The sequence below is a fragment of the Cibotium barometz genome, chromosome 26 (assembly GCF_041138505.1).
Source record: "Cibotium barometz isolate CiBa-2024 chromosome 26, ASM4113850v1, whole genome shotgun sequence".
NCBI classification, from domain to species: Eukaryota; Viridiplantae; Streptophyta; class Polypodiopsida; order Cyatheales; family Cibotiaceae; genus Cibotium; species Cibotium barometz.
In genome coordinates this window covers 28,045,396-28,073,160 of record NC_141071.1, presented here as the reverse complement: position 1 = coordinate 28,073,160, position 27,765 = coordinate 28,045,396, and the positions used below count along the sequence as shown (strand labels likewise).

The 27,765-nt window shown below is 43.8% G+C and overlaps 1 protein-coding gene across 2 annotated transcripts; it reads right to left on the bottom strand.

Moving 5' to 3' along the window:
- Nucleotides 1-3,005: 3,005 nt before the first annotated feature.
- Nucleotides 3,006-26,421, bottom strand: LOC147623840 (fibrillin protein 5 homolog). Of its 2 annotated transcripts, XM_086820475.1 has the most exons (8): nt 26,113-26,421; nt 5,376-5,491; nt 5,088-5,210; nt 4,754-4,852; nt 4,619-4,663; nt 4,437-4,510; nt 4,142-4,222; nt 3,009-3,444 (listed from the first exon to the last, which is right to left on the bottom strand). In XM_086820475.1, exons 1-8 carry the CDS (start codon nt 26,348-26,350, stop codon nt 3,438-3,440), a joined length of 783 nt encoding a protein of 260 aa, XP_086676601.1. In that variant the 5' UTR covers nt 26,351-26,421; the 3' UTR covers nt 3,009-3,437. The 2 variants fall into 2 exon arrangements, with proteins under 2 accessions (XP_086676602.1, XP_086676601.1); XM_086820476.1 differs by lacking the exon at nt 5,088-5,210 and having other exon boundaries at nt 3,006-3,444.
- Between the last annotated feature and the right edge of the window lie 1,344 nt (nt 26,422-27,765).

Below are 27,765 nucleotides of genomic sequence, written 5' to 3'. Positions count from 1 at the left end.
AGCATAGGAAACTAGCTCATTTTAGCCTTTGGGTGTCGAACATTCCTTGGGCATTGTAAATAAGAGTCTTGTATATAATGCATTTATGAGAGTACACATAATTCATTTATGTGTATTCTCATAATTCATTTATGAGTGAATTATGAGAATACACATAATCCCATTATCACAATTGAGTCTAGTCTCATGCTCTTGTGGTGATAGCTTACTTGCTTGTTTGCTCTCTTTATGCTTGTTTTCTTGCTTGTGGATTGTGTGTGAGTGTTTGGAGTGAAGATTGCTTGCTCTGTTCTTCTCCCTCTCCTTCTCCATCTCTATCTCTCCCCGATTGTTAGCGCTCACAAAGGTATAGTGGTTGAGGTAGAACTTTCAGTAGCTCTCTTCCTTCTTTCTCTCCCTTATTTCTCCATACCCAAATGCATAGCTCCATTGTGGTGACACCAATGGAGCTATGCATTGGTGACACCAATGGTAAGGACCCTAGCTTCTCCACAAGAGAGGGTTGTTCAATCTTGAATAGCTAAGGGTGAAAATCGACTATGGCCTTCCATTGCTCCCTTCTTCTCCCCCATGTAAGGCCCAAGTGTTCCCATTTTGGCGAACAATAAGTACTAGGTCTCATGGCGATAGTATGTTATGGTACATGTTGTGGTATAATGTTATAGTTCTTTGTTAATGATACATTTCTAGTTGTGTGTGAGATACACTCTTCATGTGTAAGTTACAGATCCTTATAATTGCATTTTATTATATGAGAGATTGTCTTATTCATTTTATTTGTGAGTAGTTGTGACTAATACGTTGCCTAGCTATCTACTCCATTAATTTATTATACAAAGACATCATGAGACACACATGGTCATGTGTGAGCCCTTAGAAGAAAAACCCTCACTAAAAGTAAATTTTTAAAGTCTTGCTAAATTTTGCTAATCTAAATAAAAATTTAGGTTCAGTCAGTCAATGCAAAAAATTTAGCGAGTGGAATGTTAACTATATGTATCAACCTTTAACTAAATGTTCACAAAAATTAAACAAAACATAACACTAAAAGCAGAATACTCATATCCCATTTCCAATTTCCTTTAGGTAGTCTTTGTTTTGCTTTTGCTGGAGAACCCTCCTCACTATTTTCTTACTTACTTTAGAATATCAATATGACTACCTCATATTATTCTATGATTCTACACTGTCGATCTTAAATATCTCAAGACAAGCTTTTGATGGATAATTCATGACTATACGAGAAACTCGCCTTTTGTAGTATTTCTTTATTCTTTCCAAATTCAAATCACTAGTCTTGTTGTATTACTAGATTATTGCCTTGACAAGATCTAATACAAGCTATTGTGTGCATTCTCCATATCAATGTAGTGTAACTTGTTTATATTTGGATCAAATGGCATAAGATCTATATAACAAGATAGAGGCCTTAAAATCCGACCAAACTCCACCACCAAATTCTTAACATGTTTAGGACATAAAGGTTTGTATACATATAAAGGAGGTGTAGTATTATAATTGTTCATTGGAATTCTAAGTGTTTAAGAAAAGTGTTCATATTCTTTAAGACCTAGACTTTGGCACCACCACCAATTTTTTAGTCCTTAAAGCATGTGTCAAGGAAGCCTCTCGATTTCTCTCCTCCATTTTCTTTTATGTTTCTTTTAAATCTTCAAATTTAAAATCCCCTAAGTCAATTTCATCGTCCCATCCAAGTTTTTATAAATAGAGTCTTGTTTATAATCCCTTTTTTTGTTTCTCTTTCTATCTTTTGCAGTGACATAGAACCTTCTAAGCTAGCCTTCCATGAGTTCATTTTGAGGACCCTACATACCCAACATAAGGATGAGTTGTATTGTTTTTTTAAAGAGCTTATATGTCCACGAACATAATAAATATAGTGAGCCCTTTGATTATTATTTTTAAACACTTTAGAGGGAAATATTGGTTTCCATGTGATTTTATTCTCTACCTATATGGTGGGGATAAGAACCTAAAGAAGAGGTTAGGGAGATGCATTGAAAGCCTCTCTCCTACCAACTATTGCAAGTTGGAGGAAGATATCACCAAGAGCTACAAGATTATTTGCACCACCTCCTTTAACACTAAAAATAAGCTTCAAAATAGTCTAAGAAAAGGGATTTTTGTGGAACAAGGCCTCACACTTACTAGGGTTCATTTGACACTACAAAAAATGTTGGAGAGTTTTGTCAAGGTCCTCAAAGCATTAAGATCATTAGAAGTAAAAGAATTAGTGTCATTGGCATAGAGAGTATGGTTAACACAAACATGAGGGCTTATATTCCACCCGTGAAGCTACTTCTCTTCATTGATTTATTTATAAGAAAAGTAAGATCTTCCATGGCAAGGAGGAAGACATACCTAGACACCTTAAGAAGGATCCCACTTGCTCATTGATCTTTAGAATGTTCTTAAATATAGAATGTGCCTTGACCCAACTTATAGAATAAGGAAAGAACCCATACAACTTAGAATGGCCTTCTTAAAGATTGTATGTACCTAGACGTAGGTGATAGAGTAAGTAGGGAACCTATACAGCTTAGAATGTCCTTTCTAATAGAGTTAGGAGAGAACCCACACAACTTAGAATGGCCTTCTTAAATATAGAATGTGTCTTGACCCAACTTATATAGTAAGGAAAGAACCCATACAACTTAGAATGGCCTTCTTAAAGATTGTATGTGCCGTGGACCTAATTAATAGAGTAAGGAGGGAACCCAAGTTAAAATTTGCCATGGCCTTTAGTATCTCCTCAAGCTGAAGTTTTATAAGTTTCATCTTTGAATCATATCCTCGTGTTTCATGCAAATTCTCATGTCAATCAGTCATTACCCTCAACAAGGGATCCAGATTACAAGAGAAGAGGAAGGCATTGCTTTCTAGGGAGGGTAGCAACAATATTATACTGAATTCCTACCTTAAGCATTTGTGAGAACGAGACGCTAGACACCATACCTACAGAACCCATGCAGTCACAGCAAAAAGAGTCTTCAATTATTCATGGAAGTATATGGCACGGACAACTAAGAAGAAATTGTATGGCACACACATTGTACCAAGTCAATAACCACGAGCAGCAATGCTGCCCAAAAGTGACAAATACCTGCATTTTCAAATGCAAAGGGGGTGTTGATGTTGGTGGTCGATAGACTCACATGTAGCATGTCTCTTCATCACAAGCTTACATATAACACAAGTATGATCATGCACATGTTTAAAGTCTGCTGTGGTCAAGACAAACCAATGCTGGAACTTCAATTCTCTTCCCAAATTGCAAATCAAATGCTCTCATCTTGTTGCAGCAAGGTGTTTCAGGGCATATGTGCATTACAAAATTTCAATGCCACAGTCGAGAGTCTACTTTGGCTGAATGTACTTGAGCATCCGCTTCACATATTCAGTGCAGAGGATTGAATCTAAAACCTAAAACAACGCTCCACATAAGATCAGTGCAAGAATAACAAAAGAAAACACATGATGAAATTAGATGCAATATTTTAGGCACTGTTAGGAGTGCCTAAAACTCATATTTGAAGAGCGGAGGATTGAATCTAAAACAACACTCCACATAAGATCAGTTCAAGAATAACAAAAGAAAACACATGATGAAATTAGATGCAATATTATAGGCACTGTAAGGAGTGCCTAGAACTCATATTTGAAGAGAAGGCATGAAGTAGGGGCTTTTTATGACCCTTGGGTCCATCTGGAAAACTTATGCGCCATGGCAGCACACATGTTAGCCAATTTCATACATCAAATAGTAAACATTAGCTATTCATTTATATGTCCAAGCTAGGGGCCAACATCTAACTTGCGCTTCCTTTAAGATTAGATATCAATGAAGATTACGGTTGGCAGCACTAAATATCTTTGCATTCTTCTCTTTTGAACATTTAGCTTGAAAATGCTTAATCTTGCAATGATGTGGTCTAAAAGCAATGAGTTCTCATAATCTGTAAGTGAGATCATCATGGAGTACACTCGTTGCTCCTGCATGACTTGTATGTCTAAATGTGTGAAGCCTCGATGACCTTAAATTACAGCATATGTCTCACATCTAACCTGCCACCTGTTCAACATGGCAACAATTACAATGCACGTTGATGAATGGCATCACCTGCTTGTATCCATTGTTCTCTCTAGCAAAAAAATGTTTCCTTTGTCATCTCTTCCAACTCTCATATCATCATCAACATATCTTTTAAAAATGAATCAAGGGCACAAAAATCAAGATTTTTAGATAAGATCATGAATGAAAAAAAGTAATCTGGCTTGATGTGGCAAGCCCACTTGAGGGTCTTAAGACAGATCCTCTGCCCATAAGGGATGTTCGTGTGAGCTCTCCCCTTTTTACACGCAGGAGTTGTGTCTGTAAAGACCCTAATTAACGAGTCCAGATTCATTAAGGATACGTTATTTCTAGCCACCCTTCAGGGTTGAAGACACTCAAGAGCAGATCATAATTCTTTTGTAACAGTTTGAGCAGCTGCAAAGAAGAGAAGGGAACACAACACAGTGGAAGGCCTCCAAGTAAGTCACTCCCATGTCACACAAAAAAAATGCCGTTTTACTACACCAATATGAAGAGAGTCACCTGATTGGGAACAATGCTGGATTTCTCAAAGCGGATGTCCACTCGCTACATCAACAACATGAACAATCTCAACACCCACCCAATTGATCAAGTTGCCCATGGACAAGAAGCAATGAGACATTTTCGTTTGCATACCGATGCACTTGACACCATATAGGAAGCTTCAATCGTAAGGGCACCTGTCAGCATGCCTAGCCCAGCTACACTGAATGTGATAGTATTTGCAGCTTTACTCTGACTTCACAATACCAAGATCAAAATATTAGAGACACCCTCAAAGGTAAAGTGAATCCTGGTGGAAACTGCTTTTTTTTTTTTAAGAGTGCTTATATTTATTTACTCATAGGCAGCAGGCACCACACGAGTGTAGGCTGGGGACATTCAAAACCCCCTGGCTATCCGGCTACACGTCCATGGGTGCAGATAACACTGCTTTTAGCCACATCCCTTGACTAGAAAGGTGTAGAACCTTGTCCACGTCTATCGTTTGTAGAAAGTCTCCAAGCGTGATGAAGTCTCTCAATCCAAGCTTTGTCCTCTTCAGACCTAGGATGGAAATTGTGCTATACAGAAGCCTCCATTCACCCTTCACCTATCATCCATTATTGACATATAACACAGCTTTTGATCTCCATGGCTGCATTTTTAAAGTTGCAAAATAAGAGCAACCTTTTCAACATTGCATACAAATATACTACATTATTGATGAGGAAAACCAATCACTTTAATGGGAACTAAAAGAAATAGCCAAACTCACCTTCTCCAAATGCTCAGTTGGCCTGCTGACGGGATTGTGGTGCTCTAATGATTCAATGAAGTGCTCAATTTTAGCTTTCTGTGCTGCTGGAACACCGAATATGCCTCTATTTATGCCTGTCCAGTATCACGCATCAATTATTACCCACCAACAAGATCCACTTTAAAAACCACTAGTGGATGTGGCCCATGCTCGGCACAGGCTCTCTATTCCTATAAACACATGGCACCTCCCTCTCTCTATCCCCCCCTTCAGAACCACCAGAAACAACCCCCCCAGTATGTCCTCCAAAAGCAGCGAAAAAATTGCTCGCACACGCACACGCACACAAGGGATAGTATATCCAGCCACACCAACAATCGAGTGGAACATGCAAGCTGTAACAAGTCTTGGCCCAAAAGGTACCTCGTAGTGATCACAAATAACACCCAGGCCAACAAGATTGGAGATCTCAAGCAGTCAAAGACACTGAAGGGCAAAAAATTGTGGATAGCAGAGGAGCTCACACAATTAGAAGTGAAGTAGAAGGGTAAAGAATTGGCTGAACTTCAACTTGTAAAGAATGTAGATGGGCAGCCTTCCCCGATATATAAGAGCCCTCGTCAAGGATTTCTGCAAGCCAAACCCAATTCGAGCCTCCACTGTACCTCTTGAAAATATGGGTAATCTTCCGGGATAGAAGAGCCATCATCAAGGATTACCGCAAGCAAAACCAATCAAGCTTCCACTCAGTGTAACTGATGTACCTCTTGGAACAGCCACTTGACTCCCTAATAGTTCCTGCAAAGCAAACAAGCTAAAAACAACACATAGAAGAGGCAAGCAAGCCACCCCCCCACCATAGCTCCATTTGAGACATTCCCAAGCTTGAGAATAGACGCACATCAAGGCACAAACTCCAATGACCCATACCATAGTGTAAGGCTAAAAAATGACCTAGGCCTTGCTTGGTCTTTATCCCCAGGCAGTCCTCCTGTAACGAGCCCGGGCTAATAGGGGCTCTCTCTCACTACTGTGTTTACATTGTCAAGTCAGCAGAAACCCTAAAAACAGCAGGAGCCCTTTGCTCTCATACCAAATGTTGGCCCGCATGAACCTACTATTAAGGTTGATTTTCAGCCTTTCTCGATCTTATCATCAAATACCACTAGAGGTACTAGATTCAAAGAGGGCAATAGCTGAACGACATTCACAATTTACAGTGGATGTTGACCATCTGGTCCTCCGGAAAGTTCTAGTGTGAACAGACCTACTCACGGGCATTTTTGTCAAAATACGCAGCGGAAATGATAACCAAACTTGAGGCCACAAAGGCAAGTAGAGTGCAGAAAATAGACAGCACAAGAAAGACAAAGAGATAGGCGTGTAAACTCTTCTCTATACACAAGGTCCCAAGAACAACTGAATGAGTACAAAGTGGGGATCATGGGGCCTATTTATATGGCCCCATGGATGCAGTCGGCCAGCGCATGAAGTGCCACCAGCCCTCCACGACTGGGCAAAGCCAGTCGGCAAGCAGAAAAACACCACGACCTCCTCTGATCAAGTCGGCCAGTCTTCAGGAACACACGAGTGCAGTCGGCCAGAATCAGAGGCTCCTGCCAGCATGTGGCATCCACCCACACCAAGGAAAAATGGGAAAAAAATACAAGGAGTGAGGAAAAATGATAAAACACCTATACAGGGCGGGCACACCCACAAAAGAGGCCCTGGTGTCTGATAAAGATAGGAGATGACTTCTAACACCCCCTCTCAGCTCTTGGCTGTGAAACAAACCACAGGGAGCTGGGGTGCCGCCTGAGCAAATCGTGAGATAGCGACTTCGTGAAGAGGTCCACCGTACTGTCCTCCGTCGAACAGAACTCTAGCAAGATATCATCAGCAACGATCTGTTCACGAACAAAGTGCCTGTGGATGACCATGGGTTCCTCCAGTGGAAGCCCAATCTTGCAATGCAACCTCTACAACCTCACCACCTCACAAGCAGCCCGGTACTCTGCCTCTTTCGTCGACAAGGCAAAAGATGACTACCTCTTACTACTCCTGGGCCTGAAGTAGATCTCCTCGTGTCCGGATCTCCTCCCCAAACTGAGTCACTCCCACCGTGGAGTCGAACTCCATCAATCAATCCCCCTCCTGTGTACAAGAGTCCATGATCCTTCGCATGCCGCAAAAACCACACGATACGCAATCCTGCCTCCCAAGGAGTCATCTGCAACCATGAGTTCAACAACCCCATCAGGAAGCTCACGTCCAATCTGGTGTCTATCAACAAGATCAATTAACCATTCTGCTTCTGAGTCAAAAAGGCATCACACTGCTCATAAGGATCAACACCTGTTACGGTGAAAAACCAAGTCCTGGAAACCTGCTGAAGACCATGCAAGGCCTTCTGAAACCTGTCAACCACCCCCTCTGAATCCGGAACCACAAAGCCTGGGGTATGCACCTCCTTCTGCAAGTAATCAACTGCCACCTGCCTGGCTTTCCGAAAGGTCCCCGTGGCAAGAACATCTTCATCTACATGAGGTTCTTTGTCCCGAATACTACGAGACATCAGAGCATAAGTGACCTGTTCAGTTTCCTTTGACTGACGAACACAAGAACTACCAACATCAGTACTGGAGAGTTCCTGCCAACTGCTGCCATCCACTGGCAAGCTATCCACAATCTGGTCTCGGAAAGCCTGTACCTGCAGCGTATCCACACTTAAGTGGTCATTACCAAACTGCCACTCATCACAAACCGGAGGACCTGGGAGAGAGTGTTGAAAGCTTGTAAACTCCATTCTCCACTCCGCCTTCCCAAACCACCTGGCCTGTTGTTTTGTCCCGGAGAGCAACAAAATGCTCATCAAACTCCACCCGTACGCCAGTCTTGCAAACCTGATGCACTGACAACAGATGAAAACCAAGTGACGGAACATACGACACCTCGGAGAAATGCTTCCCCCCTCTGCCATCGAGAACTATCTCCAACCTGCCCTCACTGTGAACTGGGATAGTGGATGTATCCCCAGTAAGAATGTGACCAGAATACCTGCAGAGATCCTGTAAATCTGAACGGGAAGAAGTCATGTGCCTAGAAGCACCACTGTCTAGAATCCACTCCCGAGTATCCGTTGTGGAGAATCCTCCAATCTCCTCCCTACCTGAAGAAAATGAAACATCGGTGTCCATCACCTCCACGTGCATAGAGTTTTCATGATTGCTGCTGAGGAATCTTCACCCTTTTCGATCTTCCGCTTGGGACACTACCTCCAATAGTGGCCTTTCTCGCCACGATCATTACATGTCCTCTCTGCCTTTAGTTTCTCGTGGTCAGTAACGAACTTCTTCTCAGAAGACTTCTCCGATGAAGCCTTCCCTTTGCCCGTGTTACGGCCTTTCGACCGTTGGCCAGTTAAGGCCTCCGAACCTCCGCTGTGAGGAGGGTTCGTGAAACGTTTCTCCTGGTCCAAGGTAATGGTCCTGCCACTCGTAATCAAAGAGGAGGAAAATGCTGAGTACTAAGAGGGCAAGTGCGACAGCAATGTTATGGCCATGTCCTCTAACGATTCCCCTTCCCAGCTTAAAGAACTTCCTGCTGAAGAGCTTGCAGCTTGTTAATATGCTCCCACATCGTTAACGACTTTGCAGGGCTCATAACCCGCATCAATACTTCCAAGGAAATCCTCTTCATGGGCAATACCCTATTGTAAAGAGAGGCCAAATGCTGCCATATACCTCTCGCTAGCGTCATGTGCTTTACGTGATTGATTACTTGTGGTGTGCAATTGAGGAAAATAAATGGCCGGACCCTATCGTTGAAACGATCCCACATCTGTGCCTGTGCCTGTGCCTCTCGGTCCTTCTTCATCGACAGTAACTCCCCTTCCTCTGCTTCCGGCCGTGGAACCGCAATGACGATGAAATCAGCAAGGTCATATGACTCCAGCACAGACTCCATCATAACCTTCCAGATGCCGTAATTGTTCCCGTCCAACTGACGGTCCACTGGGAACGTGGGGAGAGTCAGCATCTTCACGTGCTTCTCAGCCATCTCTAACAAATCTGCCATCGCGGGGATGTAACTGAAAAAGGGTGGGTGGGTGGGAAAAAAAAAACTAAACCTGCAAGTGGCTGTCCAGAACCTTAGCCCGCCTTCCTCTTGCAGCTTCTCTTCCCAAACAGTCCAAAACAGTCCACCAATCAGCAACTTAACTATCCCCCTCTTGCTCAGAAAACTCCCAAGATCTATCAAGAGCCTTGGGCTCTGATACCATGTCAAAATACGCAGCGGAAATGATAACCAAACTTGAGACCACAAAGGCAAGTAGAGCGCAGAAAATAGACAACACAAGAAAGACAGAGAGATAGGCGTGTAAACTCTTCTCTATACACAAGATCTCGAGAAAAACTGAATGAGTACAAAGTGGGGATCATGGGGCCTTTTTATATGGCCCCATGGATGCAGTCGGCCAGCGCATGAAGTGCCACCAATCCTCCACGACTGGGCAAAGCCAGTCGGCCAGCAAAAAAACACCACGACCTCCTCTGATCAAGTCGGCCAGTCTTCAAGAACACATGAGTGCAGTCGACCAACATCAGAGGCTCCTGCCAGCATGTGGCATCCACCCACACCAAGGAAAAATGGGGGAAAAATACGGGGAGTGAGGAAAAATGATAAAACACCTATACAGGGCGGGCACACCCACAACAGAGGCCCTGGTGTCTGATAAAGACAGGAGATGACTTCTAACAATTTTTTCCCTATGATTGGACATAGGTTTTTTTCCGTGTGAACACACTTATGTGTGTTGGGCACTTAGCCCTAGGTTATATTGTACTTGTACTTGCACATCTTATTATTATCAAGTACACACTTTCCAACACCTCACACTCTCTCTCTCCTATGTTGCTATCTCAGTGTGTGTGCATTAGGGTTGTGTTGCAGGTATCCTCCTCGACCCAACAATGGTATCAAAGGAGTGTCACCCCCTCCATTGGGACCTGCATCTTTGCAATTAGGGTTTTCACCTCTGCCCCTACAGCTGCACCTCTGAATCTGCTCATTTTAGGGTTTCAGCAGTCTAGGGTTTCTCAACCCGTTTTAGGGTTTTTTCTCTGAATCTGACCAAACCCTTCATACAGGGGACTCATCAAACCATTGTGAATCTAAAACCCTAATTTTCAGCTGTACGATCAATCCGTACAATTGTACGACCAACTCCTAAAATCAGATTTGACATCAACCGTGTGTTCGCCTCGCTCTGCCACATATGTCCATACAGCCCTCAGCTAATTGTGTATGTCTGTACTTGTCTGTACAGCAACCCGTACCGCCGCCCGTCGTACAATTGTCCACCTATTGTACCTGTTGTACCCAAGCGCCCACCTACTTCACCATACCTCTTCACTTTGAGCACATTTTTTCCCTTCTCTGAAATTGGCCATTTTTACAAATTTCCCTCTTCCCAAAATCTCAGATTTACTCTGATTTCACCTGTAAAATTTGGGGCTTTTCACATTTTTGACATTATGCATAAACTTGATGCAAAGGCAATCAAATGCATTTTTGTTGACCATAGCAATGAGAGCAAGGGATACTTGCTCTCATTGTATCCAAGGATGTTATCTTTGATAGTATGCATCTCAACCCCTTCTTTCATGCACAAAACAGCCATCAATTGGGCCAGAGGATGTGTTTGATACATTGTTGCCTTTATTCAATTCAAATGTGGATAATGTGGACAGTGGAGCCCATACAGGTTCATTTACAGCCACCTATGCCTGCTGAAAAATCAGCAAAATCAGCAGCCAAATTTGCCCCAAATTGATTCTGAAATGCCTTAAATTGATCAGGATATGTTGGGAGATGTATTGGCAAAGGACAATGCAGATACTAGGAAGTCAAAGACTGCTCCTAGATGGTTGGTTGAGACTTTGCATGATAGCAAACAGTCTTCTTTTATGCCAGGTCGTACACGTACTGCCTCTCGCCATGCACATTTAGTACATACAGCTCTTGTTGCCACCGCATGTAATGAGGAGCCTCTTTCTCATGTTGATGCATTGGAGGATAACAATTGGGTTGCATGCATGCAATCGGAGTTAGACTCCATTGACAAGAATGGTACATGGGAGTTATGTGACTTGCCTCTTGGCAAGCGTGCCATTGGCACAAAATGGATCTTCAAGCTGAAGCGTAAGCCTGATGGTTATGTTGATCGCCGTAAGGCTAGATTGGTTGCCAAAGGGTATGCCCAACGTGAGGGCATTGACTACAAGGAGACTTTTGCTCCCACTTCACATATGACCACCATACGTACAGTTATAGCATTGGCTGCACAAAGAGGATGGCATGTACATCAATTGGATGTCAAAACTGCCTTCTTGAATGGTACAAGAGGAAGTGTATGTATCTTAGCCTCCTGGCTTTGTTCAAAAGGGTGCAGAACACAAGGTATGCCGCTTACATAAAGCACTATATGGCTTGAAGCAAGCTCCTCGTGCTTGGTACCGAGATATTCATGCATACTTGACTACCAAAGGGTTTCAGAACAGTTCAACTCAGAGCACTCCAATGGAACCGGCTTTAAAGCTGTCACTTGAGCATGCTGGAGAGCCATTTGATGTTGCCACCTATCAACAGGCTGTGGGATGCCTCATTTACTTATGCTCTACTCGTTTGGATATTCAATATGTTGTTTCCCAGTTGAGCAGGTTCATGCATTGTCCAAGCACTATGCATTGGCAAGCATGTATGTTGGTCATGACCACTCCCGGCTAGTTCAGTGTGAACATAGCTTACTCACGGGCACTTTTTCCCTGTGGCTGGACACAGGTTTTTTCCCGTGTGTTGGGCACTTTGCCCTAGGCTATATCTTGTACTCATAGTACTTTTGTACTTATCATTATCATAAGAGTACTTTCCAGCAACTAGCTCTCTCACGTGTGTGGTTCAAGCTCTGTGTGTGTATGTGTGTGTGGTGGTGGTGGTGTACAGGCAAGCTTAGGCATATGCATTAGTGGTTACATGCAGTTTGCCTGCTTCTTGTATGTCTATCTCAGCTGGAGATTGGTACTTTGATAGTGGTGCTTCTAAGCACATCACTTCTTGCAGAGATCTATTTGCCAATTTGCAAGATTCACCTTCAGGTGGCATAGTTATGTGTGCCAATATGTGACTTGGTTGAACACAATGCTTATCAATACACTTAAATACACTAAGATTTGAAGGACACTTGCTCATATACAAGAAGTAAATTGCTGAATTGACAAGAGACACACAATGAGCCGGAACGGCCGACCCCTCCCTTGAGTAAATTGTATTACTATTGGAGAAATTCAATACATAGCTTCACGGGCATCCATTGCCAAATCCTCCATGCCAATGCATATGAAATTCCGCATTTAGAAAACAATGGTATGTCGATGTAGATCACCAAGGAGCTGCCTTGATGCCCGGCCCGACTTCAATGCCCATATTCTCTACCATTGGCTCTATGTTCTACCAAGCAAGGTAGCAACATCTTCAAGAGCACATAGGACAAGAGAAATACTACACAGGGCGGCTAAACAAGGAGTCCTGCCCTTCTACTGAGTAAGTAATGACAACACATTGTCCAATTAGCTTACCAGTCTTCATAGAAGTTGTTGCAAGCGGAAGCCTTCGCATTGGAAGCTTTAGAAGTGTTGATATCTTCGATTTGCCGCAATCCTTCGCGACAAAAGTCTTCAAGAGGATGAAGGGAACCCTGGGAAAGCTTTCCCTATGGTTCAACTTGAGAAAGGAAGGCTGAAATTAGGGTTTTCAGCAAAAAGACCAGAAATTACAGCAAAAATAAGAGCTGTTTTGCTGAATTTCAGTCATTGGGAGTGAGTAGGAGAGTGATTAGCACTTGGAAACACTCTTGGAAGCTTGGAAAACACCCTAGCAAGTTGGGTATGGCTATGGAGAGCTTGGAAATGGAGAGAAATGGTGGAAAAACAGAGTTTTCAGCCTCCAAAAATCCTCATGAAGAGAAAACACGAATTTTCTCTTAATAAGTAAGTGAATTGGGGTCCAATCAGGTGAGAGGACATGGGGAGATGCCCATTTATGAGTAAAAAGGAAGATCAAGTCCTGGACATTGAGTCTTGTCCGCCTCGGGACTTCAATGAGTGTGAACTTGGAAGTGGTCATAATTTATAAGTGACTTTTAGGCGCCCAAACTTTAATGAAGTGGAAACACACTCACTTATAAATATTGGCCAAGTCCTAAGGGCTATTTGAGCCTAGATTGGGTAATACTTACCACCTGTTCACATGCCACACAACCATGTCAGCAGACAGTTTCACACGCATGGTTCACGAGCGTGCGTCCCCTAGCCCGGAACTACACATAGGTCATGCAGGCATGAAAACAGCATGCAATTTCATTTGCAGGCAAGCACATACAGATGCTATGCAATGCAACATTGGCATGAGCAATTTCCGTTCATGAAACCATATAAGACCAGGCGTTTCTAGGCAAGTATATGCGATACCAGACCCAGTGGAAAGCCAATCCTCCAGGCGTTTCCGAGCATGTACACAAAGGCACAAGTCCCAACGGAAAGCCAAGTCCTCCAGATATTCCGGGCATGATAACGTCAAGTCCCAGCGGAATATCATATCCAACTATACAGCATGACACGTGTCAATCACATGCATAGGCACATTCCATAAGCCATGGACACCAATCCAATATGTACATAGTGTGAAAGCAAGAGTGAACCATTCGGGTGGCCAAGTGGTGACATTCCCCCCCGCTTCTAAATAGTTGTCCGCAACTGAAATGCATCCAAATATGCCTGTAGTAACTGCGGGCAATCTCCAAAGAACTCTTCATCTACCCATTTAGCATCAATGGGAAGATAGTTCTTAAACTTCACAAGATAACGCCTCACAACCTTGCCTGCAGCAAGCTTGCGTTCCTTGTGATACACAATCTGCTCTGGCTGCAAGATCTCCTCAAGCTCATCCACTTTTGGTGGATCCTCAATGACCATTTCACTGGGCTCCGGTCCCACATACTTGCGAAGGAGACTCACATGAAAAGCATTGTGTATGTGCGAATGACTAGGTAATGCCAATCTGAAAGCGACTTCATTGATCTTCTCGATCACTCGAAAAGGTCCATAGTACCTGGTTGCAAGCTTAGGATATGCACCCTCTTTGCCAAGCCTCTTTGCAAGTCTTGCTTTCTCAAATTTCAGCAATACCCAATCATTCTCTTTAACATCCAATTGCCTTCTATGCTTGTCGGCAGCCTTTTTATGCTTGTCTTGTGACCTTGCAATGGCTGTCCGCACCTGAGCAAAAGCAATATCCAAGTCTCTTACATACTCATCAGCTGCAAATATCTCATCCTTTGTGCGAAGGATGGGTGGCAAAACCACCTTACCATAAACAATCTCAAACGGAGCCTTTCTCGTAGATGCATGCACTGTGTTGTTGTATGCAAATTCCACAAGCGGTAAGTACTTCTCCCAAGAAGACTTCTGATCCGCCACATAACATTTCAAGAGATCCAACACGGCTGAATTTGCAGCCTCACTTTGCCCATTCGTTTGAGGATGATAAGCTGATGAGAAGTCCAATTTGGTGCCCATATTATCAAATAAGGCCCGCCAAAAGAGACTTGTAGTCCTGGGATCTCTATCCCCCAAAATGGACTTCGGCATTCCATGATGTTTGAACACTTGTGCAAGATATATTTTAACCATATGCTCAGCTTTGATGGTCTTTTTGACCGGCAAGAAATGAGCTTGCTTGCTAAACCTGTCCACAATTGTCCAAATTGCATCATTACCCTGTTGGGTACGTGGCAAGTCCATAATGAAATCCATTGTAATACTTTCCCATGGCTGCGTGGGAATAGGCAATGGCTGAAGCAAACCTGGTGCCTTTTGCCTATCAAATTTGATCTTTTGACAAGTGATACATGCACGTACATGTGCCTCTATGTCCTTCCGCATACCTGGCCAAAAGAAATACCGCTCAATCATGTGCATAGTAGGCATTATGCCTCTATGACCAGCATATGGAGGAGCATGGCACTCATCCAAAACCTTTTGCCTCATGTCAGACACCACACATAGGCAATTATCTTTCATGAGATAACCCTCTTTGATCACATATGAGGCATGTGCATGACCAGCCATCAAATCAACCCAAATAGTGGCAAAATCAGCATCCGTATGATACAAAATCACGCATGGTAGACAAGTCCCCATGAGAGGCAACCGAGATAGCTGCTACATACGACTTTCGTGACAATGCATCGGCTACTACATTCTTCTTTCCCGGGGTGTGCAAGATCTGAAAATGAAACATAGAGAGGAAATTGGCCATCCTCATATGCTTCTCTGATAACTTAGTTTGAGTAAGAAAATACCTCAAACTCTGGTGATCTGTCTTCACAGTGAAATCAGCCCCAAGAAGATAGTGTTTCCATATAGTAAGTGCATGAATTACAGCCAAGAGCTCTTTCTCATAAATGCCAAGAGATAGCTCTGCATCATGCAATCTACGACTCTCATAAGCCACGGCATGTCCCTCTTGATTAAGGACAGCTCCTATGCAATTTCCAGATGCATCACATTCCACACAAAAAGGCTTTTGCAAATCCAGAACGATCAACACTGGACCATGAGTAGTTGCATCTTTCAATTTGAGGAATGCATCTCTCTCTACATTAGTCCATTTGAACATGGCCTTCTTCTTTGTCAAATCATGCGAAGGAGAAGCAATCCATGCAAAGTGCCGAATGAACCTGCGGTAGTAAGAGCATAATCCAAGAAAACTACGGATCTCATGGACCGAACTCAATTCGGGCCAATTCCGAATTGCATCAATCTTTGCAGGATCCATCCGCACTCCATCTTTGGACATAATATGCCCAAGATAATGTATCTCTGACAAGAAGAACTCACTCTTCTTTGCATTTATGAAGAGTTTATGCTTATGGAGCTCTTTAAAAACAATAGTCAAATGAGCTTTATGCTCTTCTTCGGTCTTCGAGAAGACTAGGATGTCATCAAAGAAGACACCTGTAAATTTTCTGTACCCACGGAATATGCGATCCATCATTCTATTGAATGTAGCCGGGGCATTTGTAAGACCAAAAGGCATAACAAGATACTCATAAAGCCCAAATGCTGTCCTGAAAGCAATTTTGTGTACATCCTGAGGCACTACACGCACTTGATGATATCCACTCTTGAGATCAATTCGGCTAAAGCATGCCGATCCATCCAACTTGTCAAGGATGTTGTCTATGCGTGGAATCGGAAACCGATTCTTGATGGTAAGCTTATTCAAAGCTCTATAATCCACACACATACGAAAGGATCCATCCTTCTTTTGAACCAAGAGGACGAGTGAACAATATGGAGAAGAGCTTGGCTGAACCAAACCCTTCTCAAGAAGCTCATTCACTTGCTTCATGATCTCCTCTTTTTGGGATGCACTTACACGATAGGCTGGCCTATTAGGTGGTGAGCTACCCGGCACAAGATCAATGCGATGATCTTCCGGTCGTACAGGTGGTAACTCATTTGGTAACTCATCAGCAAAACAATCATTGTGCTCTTGCAAAAATTTCAGCCTATCATTACAAAGAGTGTTTACATGTACATTATTTTTCTCAACAGGATCTCGTACAAAAATCAAGTACGCAAAAATACTCTTTTTCATTACTTTCTTAATTTGTACATGAGATACAAGGGGAATGGTATCACCCTCTTCACCAGCATCAATTACATGTTCTCGACCTTTATGCATGAAGGTGATCCTGTTAGTCTTGTAAGCCTTGCATGGATCAATACGTGTATGCCAAGGCTTTCCAAGCAATACATCACAGCCATTCAAAGGCGCCACAAGAAAATCCTCATGATCCACATAGCCTTGAATGTGTATGCGCAACTTGCCAAAAATAGGCATGACCTGCACTTCTCTACCAACAAAGGTAGCCCCTGCTTCAATTTGAGGACCCATGTCCTCCACTTCAATACCCAAAGCAGCTGCCATCTGAGTGGATATGAAATTCTCATCTGCACAATCATCAAACATGAACAAAGCGGACTGATCCTTGAGTTGTCCCCAAGCTTTGCATACAACCCTATCTTTGCTATCATGTGAAGTGTTGCCCTGCACATCCGGAACCATATGCACATTAGGCTTCGGTACATTAGCATTTTCAGCTTTGTTCTTCTTATTTGGGCATGCTCTTGCCATGTGCTCAGTGCTGCCACAAGTAAAGCATTTGCCTTCACGCATATATTGCTCCTTCTTCTCAGCACTAAGACCAAAGTTTGCCGGCTTATAAGGGCGCTTTTTAGCAAACTTATTTTCAGCTTTTGGACCTGATTTGGCTTGGTTTTGGTCCCTTTTAGGTGGCTGTCCATCATTTTGCAGGTTTTAGACAGCCCTCTCTTTGCCTTGAAATGAGGGTTTAGCCTTATTGGATCGACTCAATTTGAGTTCCAATTGCTCGGTGGCGGTGGCGGCTGCGATTAATTGGTGTAAGGTATGACCAGGATACATTTGTAATCCCGCTTTGTACACGGGTTGCAATCCCGATTGAAACCTTCTCTTCCTTTCTGCCTTCGGTGACATGCATAAATGGAGACACCTCCAAAAGCACTTTCCAAAACTTTTGTACATATGCATTTACCGATTCCCCCTCATTTTGCTTTACCCAATCCCACTTCATTGTTATCTCATTCAATGCATTGGGAGGCAAGAATTGAGCATAGAACCTCTCCTTGAACTCTTCCCATGATCTAACAGGATTCGGTGAAAGCTTCTCCGTAAGCCACCAATGGGCAGCAGTGCCTTTCATGAACATGCTTACATGCCGGATCATGGATTTCTGAGTGAAATCCTCATCACTGAAAGCAATATCAAACTGGGCAATAAAAGCAAGTGCCTTTGATGCATCATATTCCCTATGATGTGTGTCAAACTTCACAGATTTGTCTCTGGCTTTGAAGTCACGAGACTTTGATGCATGTGTGTGCATCTCAACATGTTTTCCCCCATGTTTGTCCATTGGGATAGCCCCTGTGACTAGCATCATTTTTGGACCAAAAGGTGATGCATAAGGCATAGATACATGTGCCCTGTAAGCATGAGACATGGCTGGCCCCTCAACATGCATTGATACATTTTCAACCATAACTTCTCCCTCACGAGCACACTCGAAGGCATGAGTGGCATGAGAGATACGTGGAATACCTCCACCGACAGAAAATTACAGCCCATGTTGTGTTATGCATGTACATTTTCAGCCGGCAATGGTATTTGACATACATTTTGACCATTGCCATAAACATTGTATCCTTCACGGGCTACATGAGGTATTCCTGCATGGTGTAAAGTCACTGATTGTTCCTCTCCCATAGCATGGAGATTTATCCTCTTAGACATAAGTTCTTGTTCGAGCACCAGTGGGGATTCCAAGACATGTGGAATGGTTGCCTTTTCTGCATAGGCATCCTCGGTACGAGCCAAGTATGCACGTGCTGCATCCCTCGGTTGCATGTGCAACTCTTGAGCAATCATTGCCATTGCATGATCCATATAAGATTCAGCTTTCTTGGCCTTCAAACGATCATGTACCAATGGATCCTCGCGGCGATAGAGATTCAATTCTTCTTGTTGCGCATGGAGAAGAGCCTGCACACGAGTAAGTTCAGCCCTCAAGACTATGGACTCTTCTTCTTGCATCTTCTCTTTGCCACGGGACGACTGTCCCACATATTCATTTTCCCTATTGTGCACCACATGAGTTTGCTCATCCTGTAAAGCATTGGAGGCATGCATTTCATTGTCCCTGCCTCTTGTATTAGCATCTCCAACATTCATTGTATGGCTGTCCATAATGTTCTAAGTGTAGAGATAGCTAGTGTTCACGGTGATCCTCTCTCACGATAGAAGTGAAAGAGAACCGTATGCTCTGATACCAATGTGACTTGGTTGAACACAATGCTTATCAATACACTTAAATACACTAAGATTTGAAGGACACTTGCTCATATACAAGAAGTAAATTGCTGAATTGACAAGAGACACACAATGAGCCGGAACGGCCGACCCCTCCCTTGAGTAAATTGTATTACTATTGGAGAAATTCAATACATAGCTTCACGGGCATCCATTGCCAAATCCTCCATGCCAATGCATATGAAATTCAGCATTTAGAAAACAATGGTATGTCGATGTAGATCACCAAGGAGCTGCCTTGATGCCCGGCCCGACTTCAGTGCCCATATTCTCTACCATTGGCTCTATGTTCTACCAAGCAAGGTAGCAACATCTTCAAAAGCACATAGGACAAGAGAAATACTACACAGGGCGGCTAAACAAGGAGTCTTGCCCTTCTACTGAGTAAGTAATGACAACACATTGTCCAATTAGCTTACCAGTCTTCATAGAAGTTGTTGCAAGCAGAAGCCTTCGCATTGGAAGCTTTAGAAGTGTTGATATCTTCGATTTGCAGCAATCCTTTGCGACAAAAGTCTTCAAGAGGATGAAGGGAACCCTGGGAAAGCTTCCCCTATGGTTCAACTTGAAAAAGGAAGGCTGAAATTAGGGTTTTCAGCAAAAAGACCAGAAATTACAGCAAAAATAAGAGCTGTTTTGCTGAATTTCAGTCATTGGGAGTGAGTAGGAGAGTGATTAGCACTTGGAAACACTCTTGGAAGCTTGGAAAACACCCTAGCAAGTTGGGTATGGCTATGGAGAGCTTGGAAATGGAGAGAAATGGTGGAAAAACAGAGTTTTCAGCCTCCAAAAATCCTCATGAAGAGAAAACACGAATTTTCTCTTAATAAGTAAGTGAATTGGGGTCCAATCAGGTGAGAGGACATGGAGAGATGCCCATTTATGAGTAAAAAGGAAGATCAGGTCCTGGACATTGAGTCTTGTCCGCCTCGGGACTTCAATGAGTGTGAACTTGGAAGTGGTCATAATTTATAAGGGACTTTTGGGCGCCCAAACTTTAATGAAGTGGGAACGCACTCACTTATAAATGTTGGCTAAGTCCTAAGGGCTATTTGAGCCTAGATTGGGTAATACTTACCACCTGTTCACATGCCACACAACCATGTCAGCAGACAGTTTCAAACGCACGGTTCACGGGCGGGCGTCCCCTAGCCCGGAACTCCACATAGGTCATGCAGGCATGAAAACAGCATGCAATTTCATTTGCAGGCAAGCACATAAAGATGCTATGCAATGCAACATTGGCATGAGCAATTTTCGTTCATGAAACCATATAAGACCAGGCGTTTCCAGGCAAGTATATGCGATACCAGACCCAGTGGAAAGCCAATCCTCCAGGCGTTTCCGAGCATGTACACAAAGGCACAAGTCCCAACGGAAAGCCAATTCCTCCAGATATTCCGGGCATCTCTCAAACTATCTAATAAAAGAAAGAGCTTTCGTAATATCCCGTTTTCCATTATAAGATTCAAACTTAATATCTTTATATCTTCAATCTCTTTGAGGGATTTTCAGTGGGAGAAGGAGAACGGGCTTTAGGTTTAGCATGGCTTTTAAGATGGCGAGAATGGCTTTTACAAGGAGAAGAACTATGACTAGGTGAAGGAGAGCGGTTATGGACATGAGAGCGAGAGCAGGTATGGGATCTTGAAGAGGCTTCTTGAGAGGCATGAAGTGTTAGTTCTCTATGCCTCTTCTTCAGAGACTCAAGAGTATGCTGAAGTTCTAGGATGGCTAAAATAGACTTCAATTCAACCACTTTGGAGTGTAGTTGTTACAACATAACCTCACTGTGATGTGAAGAATTGCTCATGATGGCTGTCTCATCCCACAACAGAGCAAGGGAACACAACTCAAAAACACTGCCAATGCTGTCCAAAACAATGTTTTTGCTTGCAACACAATTCTGTATACGCAAGACCAATCTCTACTCGCGTCTAAATATGATACAGAATAGACCGCAAGGGTACAACAATGCCCCTACACGGATAGAAGGGCCACAAGGTCTTTCCAACACGCTCACTACCACCAAAACCGTTGGTATCTCCTTTCAAAGTGCAACAATAAGACCGAGGGCTACCTTAGAATCCCAACCTTTTCTCACGGATAATGACTCCTTCACGGTCTTATCCAATATCATAAAAAGATTTATGCAAAGTAAGAGAACCAGAGCTCTGATACCACTGTCAAACGTGGTTATACCGAATTTAGTACTGAAATCACAAGATTATCATCCTTTGATCACTGCCATATCCGACATACATAGCCATAACCATTGATTATACAATTTGGAAATACTGAAAAGAAATGATACTACACTAGGGACCAAAAGATGAGCTGGTCCTCCCCCGCCCCCCCCCCCCCCCCCCCCCCCCCCCCCCCCCCCTTTGAAGGATATGTATTGCCTTAAGAGAGACAATTTCACAAGTACATAAAACGGGTGGCTTGGCCCAACCATACACCACCGTTTCTTCCAAAATGATTGAACATGAAAACAATTCACAAAAACTATACTTGCCCCCAGGTAGCCCACCTACAAGCTAGCAATATGGTGCCCTGCACTCTTCAACAAGATTGCCCAACAATCCCGATTTTTGCAAATGTAGATCAACCACCTAGTGGCTGAAAATCAGCCTTAGGAAAATGTCCAACACTTCCCAAGGGTTCTCCTGCATAGAACTTGTAGCAACGGGAGCCAAGATGATTCTTCCACAGCTTCAATCTTGGGAATAGTCTTCTTCTTCTTCTTTCTTGTAGCTTAAATGGAGACTTTCAATTCTGAAAAATTAAAATTCAACCAACTTCTTAGTGTTTTGGAGAGAGAAAAACACTATGGTATGGCTCGAGAAAGACTCTACTAGATAGAGCAATAAACAAGGGCCAAGAAGTGTATAGAAACGGGGCTGAGATTCCGAATTTATAGATCTGTATTTAGCCTAGAAGAAGGCGCCTAGATGAAGAGGAGTAGACGATATTGCTCATGAAAAGTTGAGGTAGGGAGAGGTTTGTGCATGACTTTTGAATCAAAGAATGGCTACTAATGATGAGGAGCAACTCGTGTAGTGAAAGTGGAGGAAAGGCTTTCTTTTTTTTACTTTTCTTTTTGAGTTAACTAACTTGCACGACTTCTTTTGGGAAAAGTGAGCTTGCATGATTTACTTTTAAGTAAAGTGAACTTGCATGGCACATTTTCAGGTGCATGTAAGGATAAAGCATTGCATGATGCATGGATGTAGCTGGAAAAGCTTGCATTTTTGGCCATGCATATCGTATGCATGGGGGTTTCTAACTATGCATGTCACATGCATGAGGGTTCCTGACCATGCATGTCGCATGCATGGGGGTTTCTAATCATGGAGAAGAAGATCATCAACCATACTTAGCTAAACTATCTTGCATGCATGCATGGAAATAGAAAAACCTGTATAAGAGTGGGCTGCCTTCAAAATATCAATTATTCCTATACAAATCCATCAATACAAGTTAACTGAAGACATAGTATGCAACATACTAACTCATGGGTGCAATCTAGGCGTCCCAGATCCATGAGCTTCTCATGTAATAAAATTCACACATTGTCCATGCAAACAAAACAATACACACAAATAAAAGTAAACCATGCACACAAATGTATGCATTTAAACACATATTTTGAAAGAAACCCCATCTATTTACATGTACTTGAAATTTGCAAAAGCTATAGCATTTGGCTCGCCAAGATCCATCAAATGTCCATGGCATTATGTATTGCATTTGGTTCTCCAAGATCCATCAAATGCCTAACATGCTTCTATGCAGCCAGGATCTTGTAGATAGAGCTAGCATACACATACATGGGAAGCTTAACCATAAACATTCCATGGCTACATATAGTGTCCAACACCCATGTCCATGGATAATAGAGAATTTACAATATGGATCCCGAGAAATTAGTGAGTAGTCACAAGAGCAGTCAGTGCATATAAGTTATCTTGGCTTAGCAAGCATGTAGAAGTAGTTTAGCAAAGAGAGTCGAGGCTCTAGGCCAGCCTTATGGCCGGCCTCTGAGTCTTGCATATGGGCCACCATGGGCCACACCCAATAGGGGCATACGAGGTGTCTTACAACCAGTCGGCAGCCCTACAGGGGCTTGGACAGCCAGTCGGCCAGGTTCAGAGCAGTTGGCCAGCAGCCAGGATAGCCTGAATCACACGTGTGACACAATGATGAGAAGTGATAACATCTAATGCCAAATATCAGCAGTCGTGAGCATTTTCAGCAGGCCAACAGCAGTCCACATGACCAACCAGCAACCTGTGAGCATATATATATAAGAAGCCCCTCAGCCCTTCCATAAATCATCTCATTCTTCATAGAAGTCAGCAGTCAAAGTGATAACATCTAATGCCAAATATCAGCAGTCGTGAGCATTTTCAGCAGGCCAACAGCAGTCCACATGACCAACCAGCAACCTGTGAGCGTATATATATAAGAAGCCCCTCAGCCCTTGCATAAATCATCTCATTCTTCGTAGAAGTCAGCAGTCAAACATTGCAGAAGTATGTGTGCTTGCGACTTTGGTCTTGTGCATACATCAATTCAGCCAAGTACTCTCTGTGCTACAGTCCAAGGCAGCCCGAAGCTATCTTCAGCATTCAGCAGCAGATTTGGGTGTGCATAAGGCTCTCCAAAGCGGCTTCACAATTTGTGTTCTACCCGTTTGATGGTTCAGCAGACGTTTGGTCTACATCATCCTTGCGTTTGGCAATCCTCCATCAATTGTCTTCAGTAAGTTTTCTGAAGAAGTTCTCCAAAGCAATAAAGCAGATACTCCTGCTCGCGGAGGGTGGATCAAGGAGATATGGGTAGCTCTTTCTTTCAGGCAGGGCTCAGCTGCAGCAGATGTTGATTTTGGTCTTGGTGGGGAGATTAGCACTTTCTTGCAGAGAGCAGCTCAAGACCAACTCATCTCATTTCAAGAGCAAGAGAGGAGCCTTCGCAGGAGCCTGGCTTGTCTTCAGCGCCTTCAAGAGCACACCCCAGCTAGGGCATGGCTCAGTCCCACTGTCCCAGACAGAGTCCACTCACACAGAGATCTGCTCGATTGACGAGAGGAGGGTGGCGTTATGATATCATGCCCGAGCATCTTTATGGACTCGGGCAGGAAGTGAGGACTTCTCTCGGCCGATCCCCTCACCCCACAAATCGAGGAGGCAGCAAGGGGGGAGAGTGTGGCAGCACACTTGGGAGGTGGTCCCCCCTGGTTTACAAGGGTTCTTGAGCTCCCCTTTCTTGCGCGAGGCTCTTTGGGCCCTGCCTCACACCCTGGCGAGGATGGTCTACTAGTTTCCCTCTTCCTTCTTCACTAGGATCTCATGGAAGGTGATTTCCCGCCCGCCTTCACAATGAGATCATGGCCTCTTGCTGGAGCGACTTTCAGAGGGATTGATTCATCTGATCCCAGGGAGGGAGGTGAGGAGGTATGGCGGAAAACATCTTCACCTTCAGGGAGGCGACCACCACAGCTCGGCTCCACCCAGAGAATATGGCATAAAGGTGACCACCACAGCTCGGCTCCACCAAGAGAATATGGCAATTTTTCGAGAAAGCCTACGACTGAGAAGATTGGGCTTTCCTTGAGGGCACCATGCTTTGGATGGGATTCCCGGCTGGCTGGATTAGAGGAGTCTCAACACTTTATTCCACCACCCACAGCAAGGTCCTCATCCAGGGGGCCAAACGGGACAGACTTTCGATTTCCAGATCAGTTCAACAGGGGTGCCCCCATACTCTTCCTTCTTATTGCAGAGGCGATGAGCGGCGAAGGAAGGTCACACTCTTCCTCTGGCACTTAGCCCACCGCAATCTCATTGTCGGCACTTGGTTGGCCATGGGAGGTTAATTGGCAGTGTGTGTGTGTCATAGCCACCTCCTGGAGTCACAGCGGCACTACCTCTAGGACTATCCCAAATCGCAACAGATTTGGCAGAGGATTCTCCGCCTCTACATGACAGTGCGGTCTGCTCTGAAAGACAGACTCTCCAGCTGTCCTATTGCAAGATAGGTGCAGTCCCTACTCCTCCCGACCTGTCTTCAGAACCCTGATCTCCAGGCACTTGTTAGAGATGGGAGATTGTAAATAGCATCGTTGCAAGCATATATGGCAAGCCCGTTGCAGCGAGGCCATCGAGAACCCCCCCCCCCCCCCCAAAAAAAAAAAACAAAAAAAAACTGTTGAATCCATCCACTCCATTTGGACTGATATCATTCATACCCTCTGTAGAGCCAGTGGCGGCAGCTTCAGGGAGGATCAGATCGCATGCATAGGCAATGAGAGGCTTTTCTGCACACATGGCGCCAGGGTCCCTTTCTCTCTGATAGGGCTCGCTCGGCATTACAGGCCTCCCGTTCGGCTCTGCCCCCCCCTTCCCATTGTATGAGGTAGTCTCACTCCGAAGGCGCCCAAGCCATGGAGGGAATATCTCCACCAGATTTTCTCTTCACCTCTTTTGAGGGCTCTGAGCATGTACATTTTAGCCCTTGGCTGATTATTTTTTAACTAATGGAAGGATCTTTTCTCTCGAAATAAAAAGAGGTGTGAAATAAAATGAAAAATACCATACGTAAGAAACGTTTACAAAGGTGCGAGACAACTCAATAAGAAAGTGAGGTATGGAAACCTAGGGCTTGCAAAATAGCCAAGAAAAGATGCAGAAAACAAAGAGAAGAGGTATAAGGCAAGCACCTTGCACAGCTTCTCTGAGAGAAAGCTTGAGCTCGTCAGGCTGAAGAAGGGTAGGTTCAGTGATAGAGTCGCTGATGCTCGACCCGGTTCTGCAGAGAGTTCGCGAAGAGGAGAGCTTGCGATGAGGGTTAAGCACAGCCCAAGACGAAGAATGGATCGTTGAGCGTATGTTGCGATTATTATGGTAATGTTGATGATGATGATGAAGAACCTTTGGAACGAAGAACGCTACCGCCATAGCCACAGACTAAGGCCCACAGTAGGAGGTCTTCTCTCCTTTTTTTTCCCTTTAAAGGGTCCTTGTATATGTATGTTGGACCAACCCTCTAAACTTGTGCCTTGCCTTTGTAAAAGATATTGAGGGAATAAAATATTACTTAGAATCTTTTTTATTTTATAGTAGGACCTTTTGGGGAAGAAGCACGTGGAGAACCCATGACCTCACACCATATGGTGGGGACAAGTAAAGCATGTGCCCGCCAAGCTACAGTTTTTTGCTTTTGGTGGGCATGAGAGCTTTACACACCAAATGTGCCCGCCACCATAGCCCATAGGTTAGAATGGATGGCTACGTGTCGTGAGGTATTGGGTTGAAGTACCACCATCTACCTTTTCATTAAAGGCTTCAAAGGGAAAAGAGCCCGCCCACAGCCTTGGGCAGGGGGTCTTGGCTGCCCGATGTTGTCCGAAAAGGCAAGCGCGATATCTTTTTGCTACATGGCACATTGCCCCTGTAGAAGAAGGCTGGCGAGCGGGGAAGCCTCCGGTCTGTAATGACCCTAACTTAAATTTGTGCTTGAATTTTTCCCTATTTTTATGCTTTTAGTATCTTATGTTTCTCTGGTTTCTTTCTATTTTTACAATTTTAACCCAAGATATTTTTAACTTAAATCTTTGATGATGTAAACAGAGCCAAGGACCATGCGGATCTCCACATGGAGCACTTCACATATGGATCCACCACCTTGGCTTCCCTTGCACATATCTTCAACAAGGCTTCCCCGCCTCCTCCCTTCTTGCAAGGACCACACATACCATTGCTCACATCCATATCTTCTATCTTTGCACTTCAACAAGACCTTATCTAAAGTCTTTCCCACCCCCCCTTCTTGTAAGGACAGTGCATACCATTGTTCCCATCCATAAAGCAAGGCTCCATGGACCCAAGCAACCATGATTGGCCATACCTCAGCCAAGATCTATGAGGCATTATGGGAGGTAAAGATTGGTGACAGTAGAGACAGGAATGAATATTAGTTTTTGTTGCTTGGTTTTAGGTCTCACTCAATGTTTTAACTACCTCCATTGGGTTGGGGCAGACCAAAACTACACTTATGGTGTATAAGCTAACATTTGTGTGCACATGGAAGACTATTATCCAATTAGGTGTTACTAAAACGATTGATGCTATTAGCATTTTTTTAGTGATTTGAATGTGTGGTCCTGTTCTTCTCCTCACTGGAATTCTACCTCGGCACTAAGAAAACAAGAGAGGGGCTAGTTACTTCGGCCTACATTTCTACAAAACTCATATGGTACCTTGTATATCCTAGGAACACCTGCACACCCTTCCAGATGGTTGGGGGTGTTAATCTCAGTATGACCAAAATCTTGTCTAGGTCTGGCGCAAGCCCTACACTAGAAATAATGTGC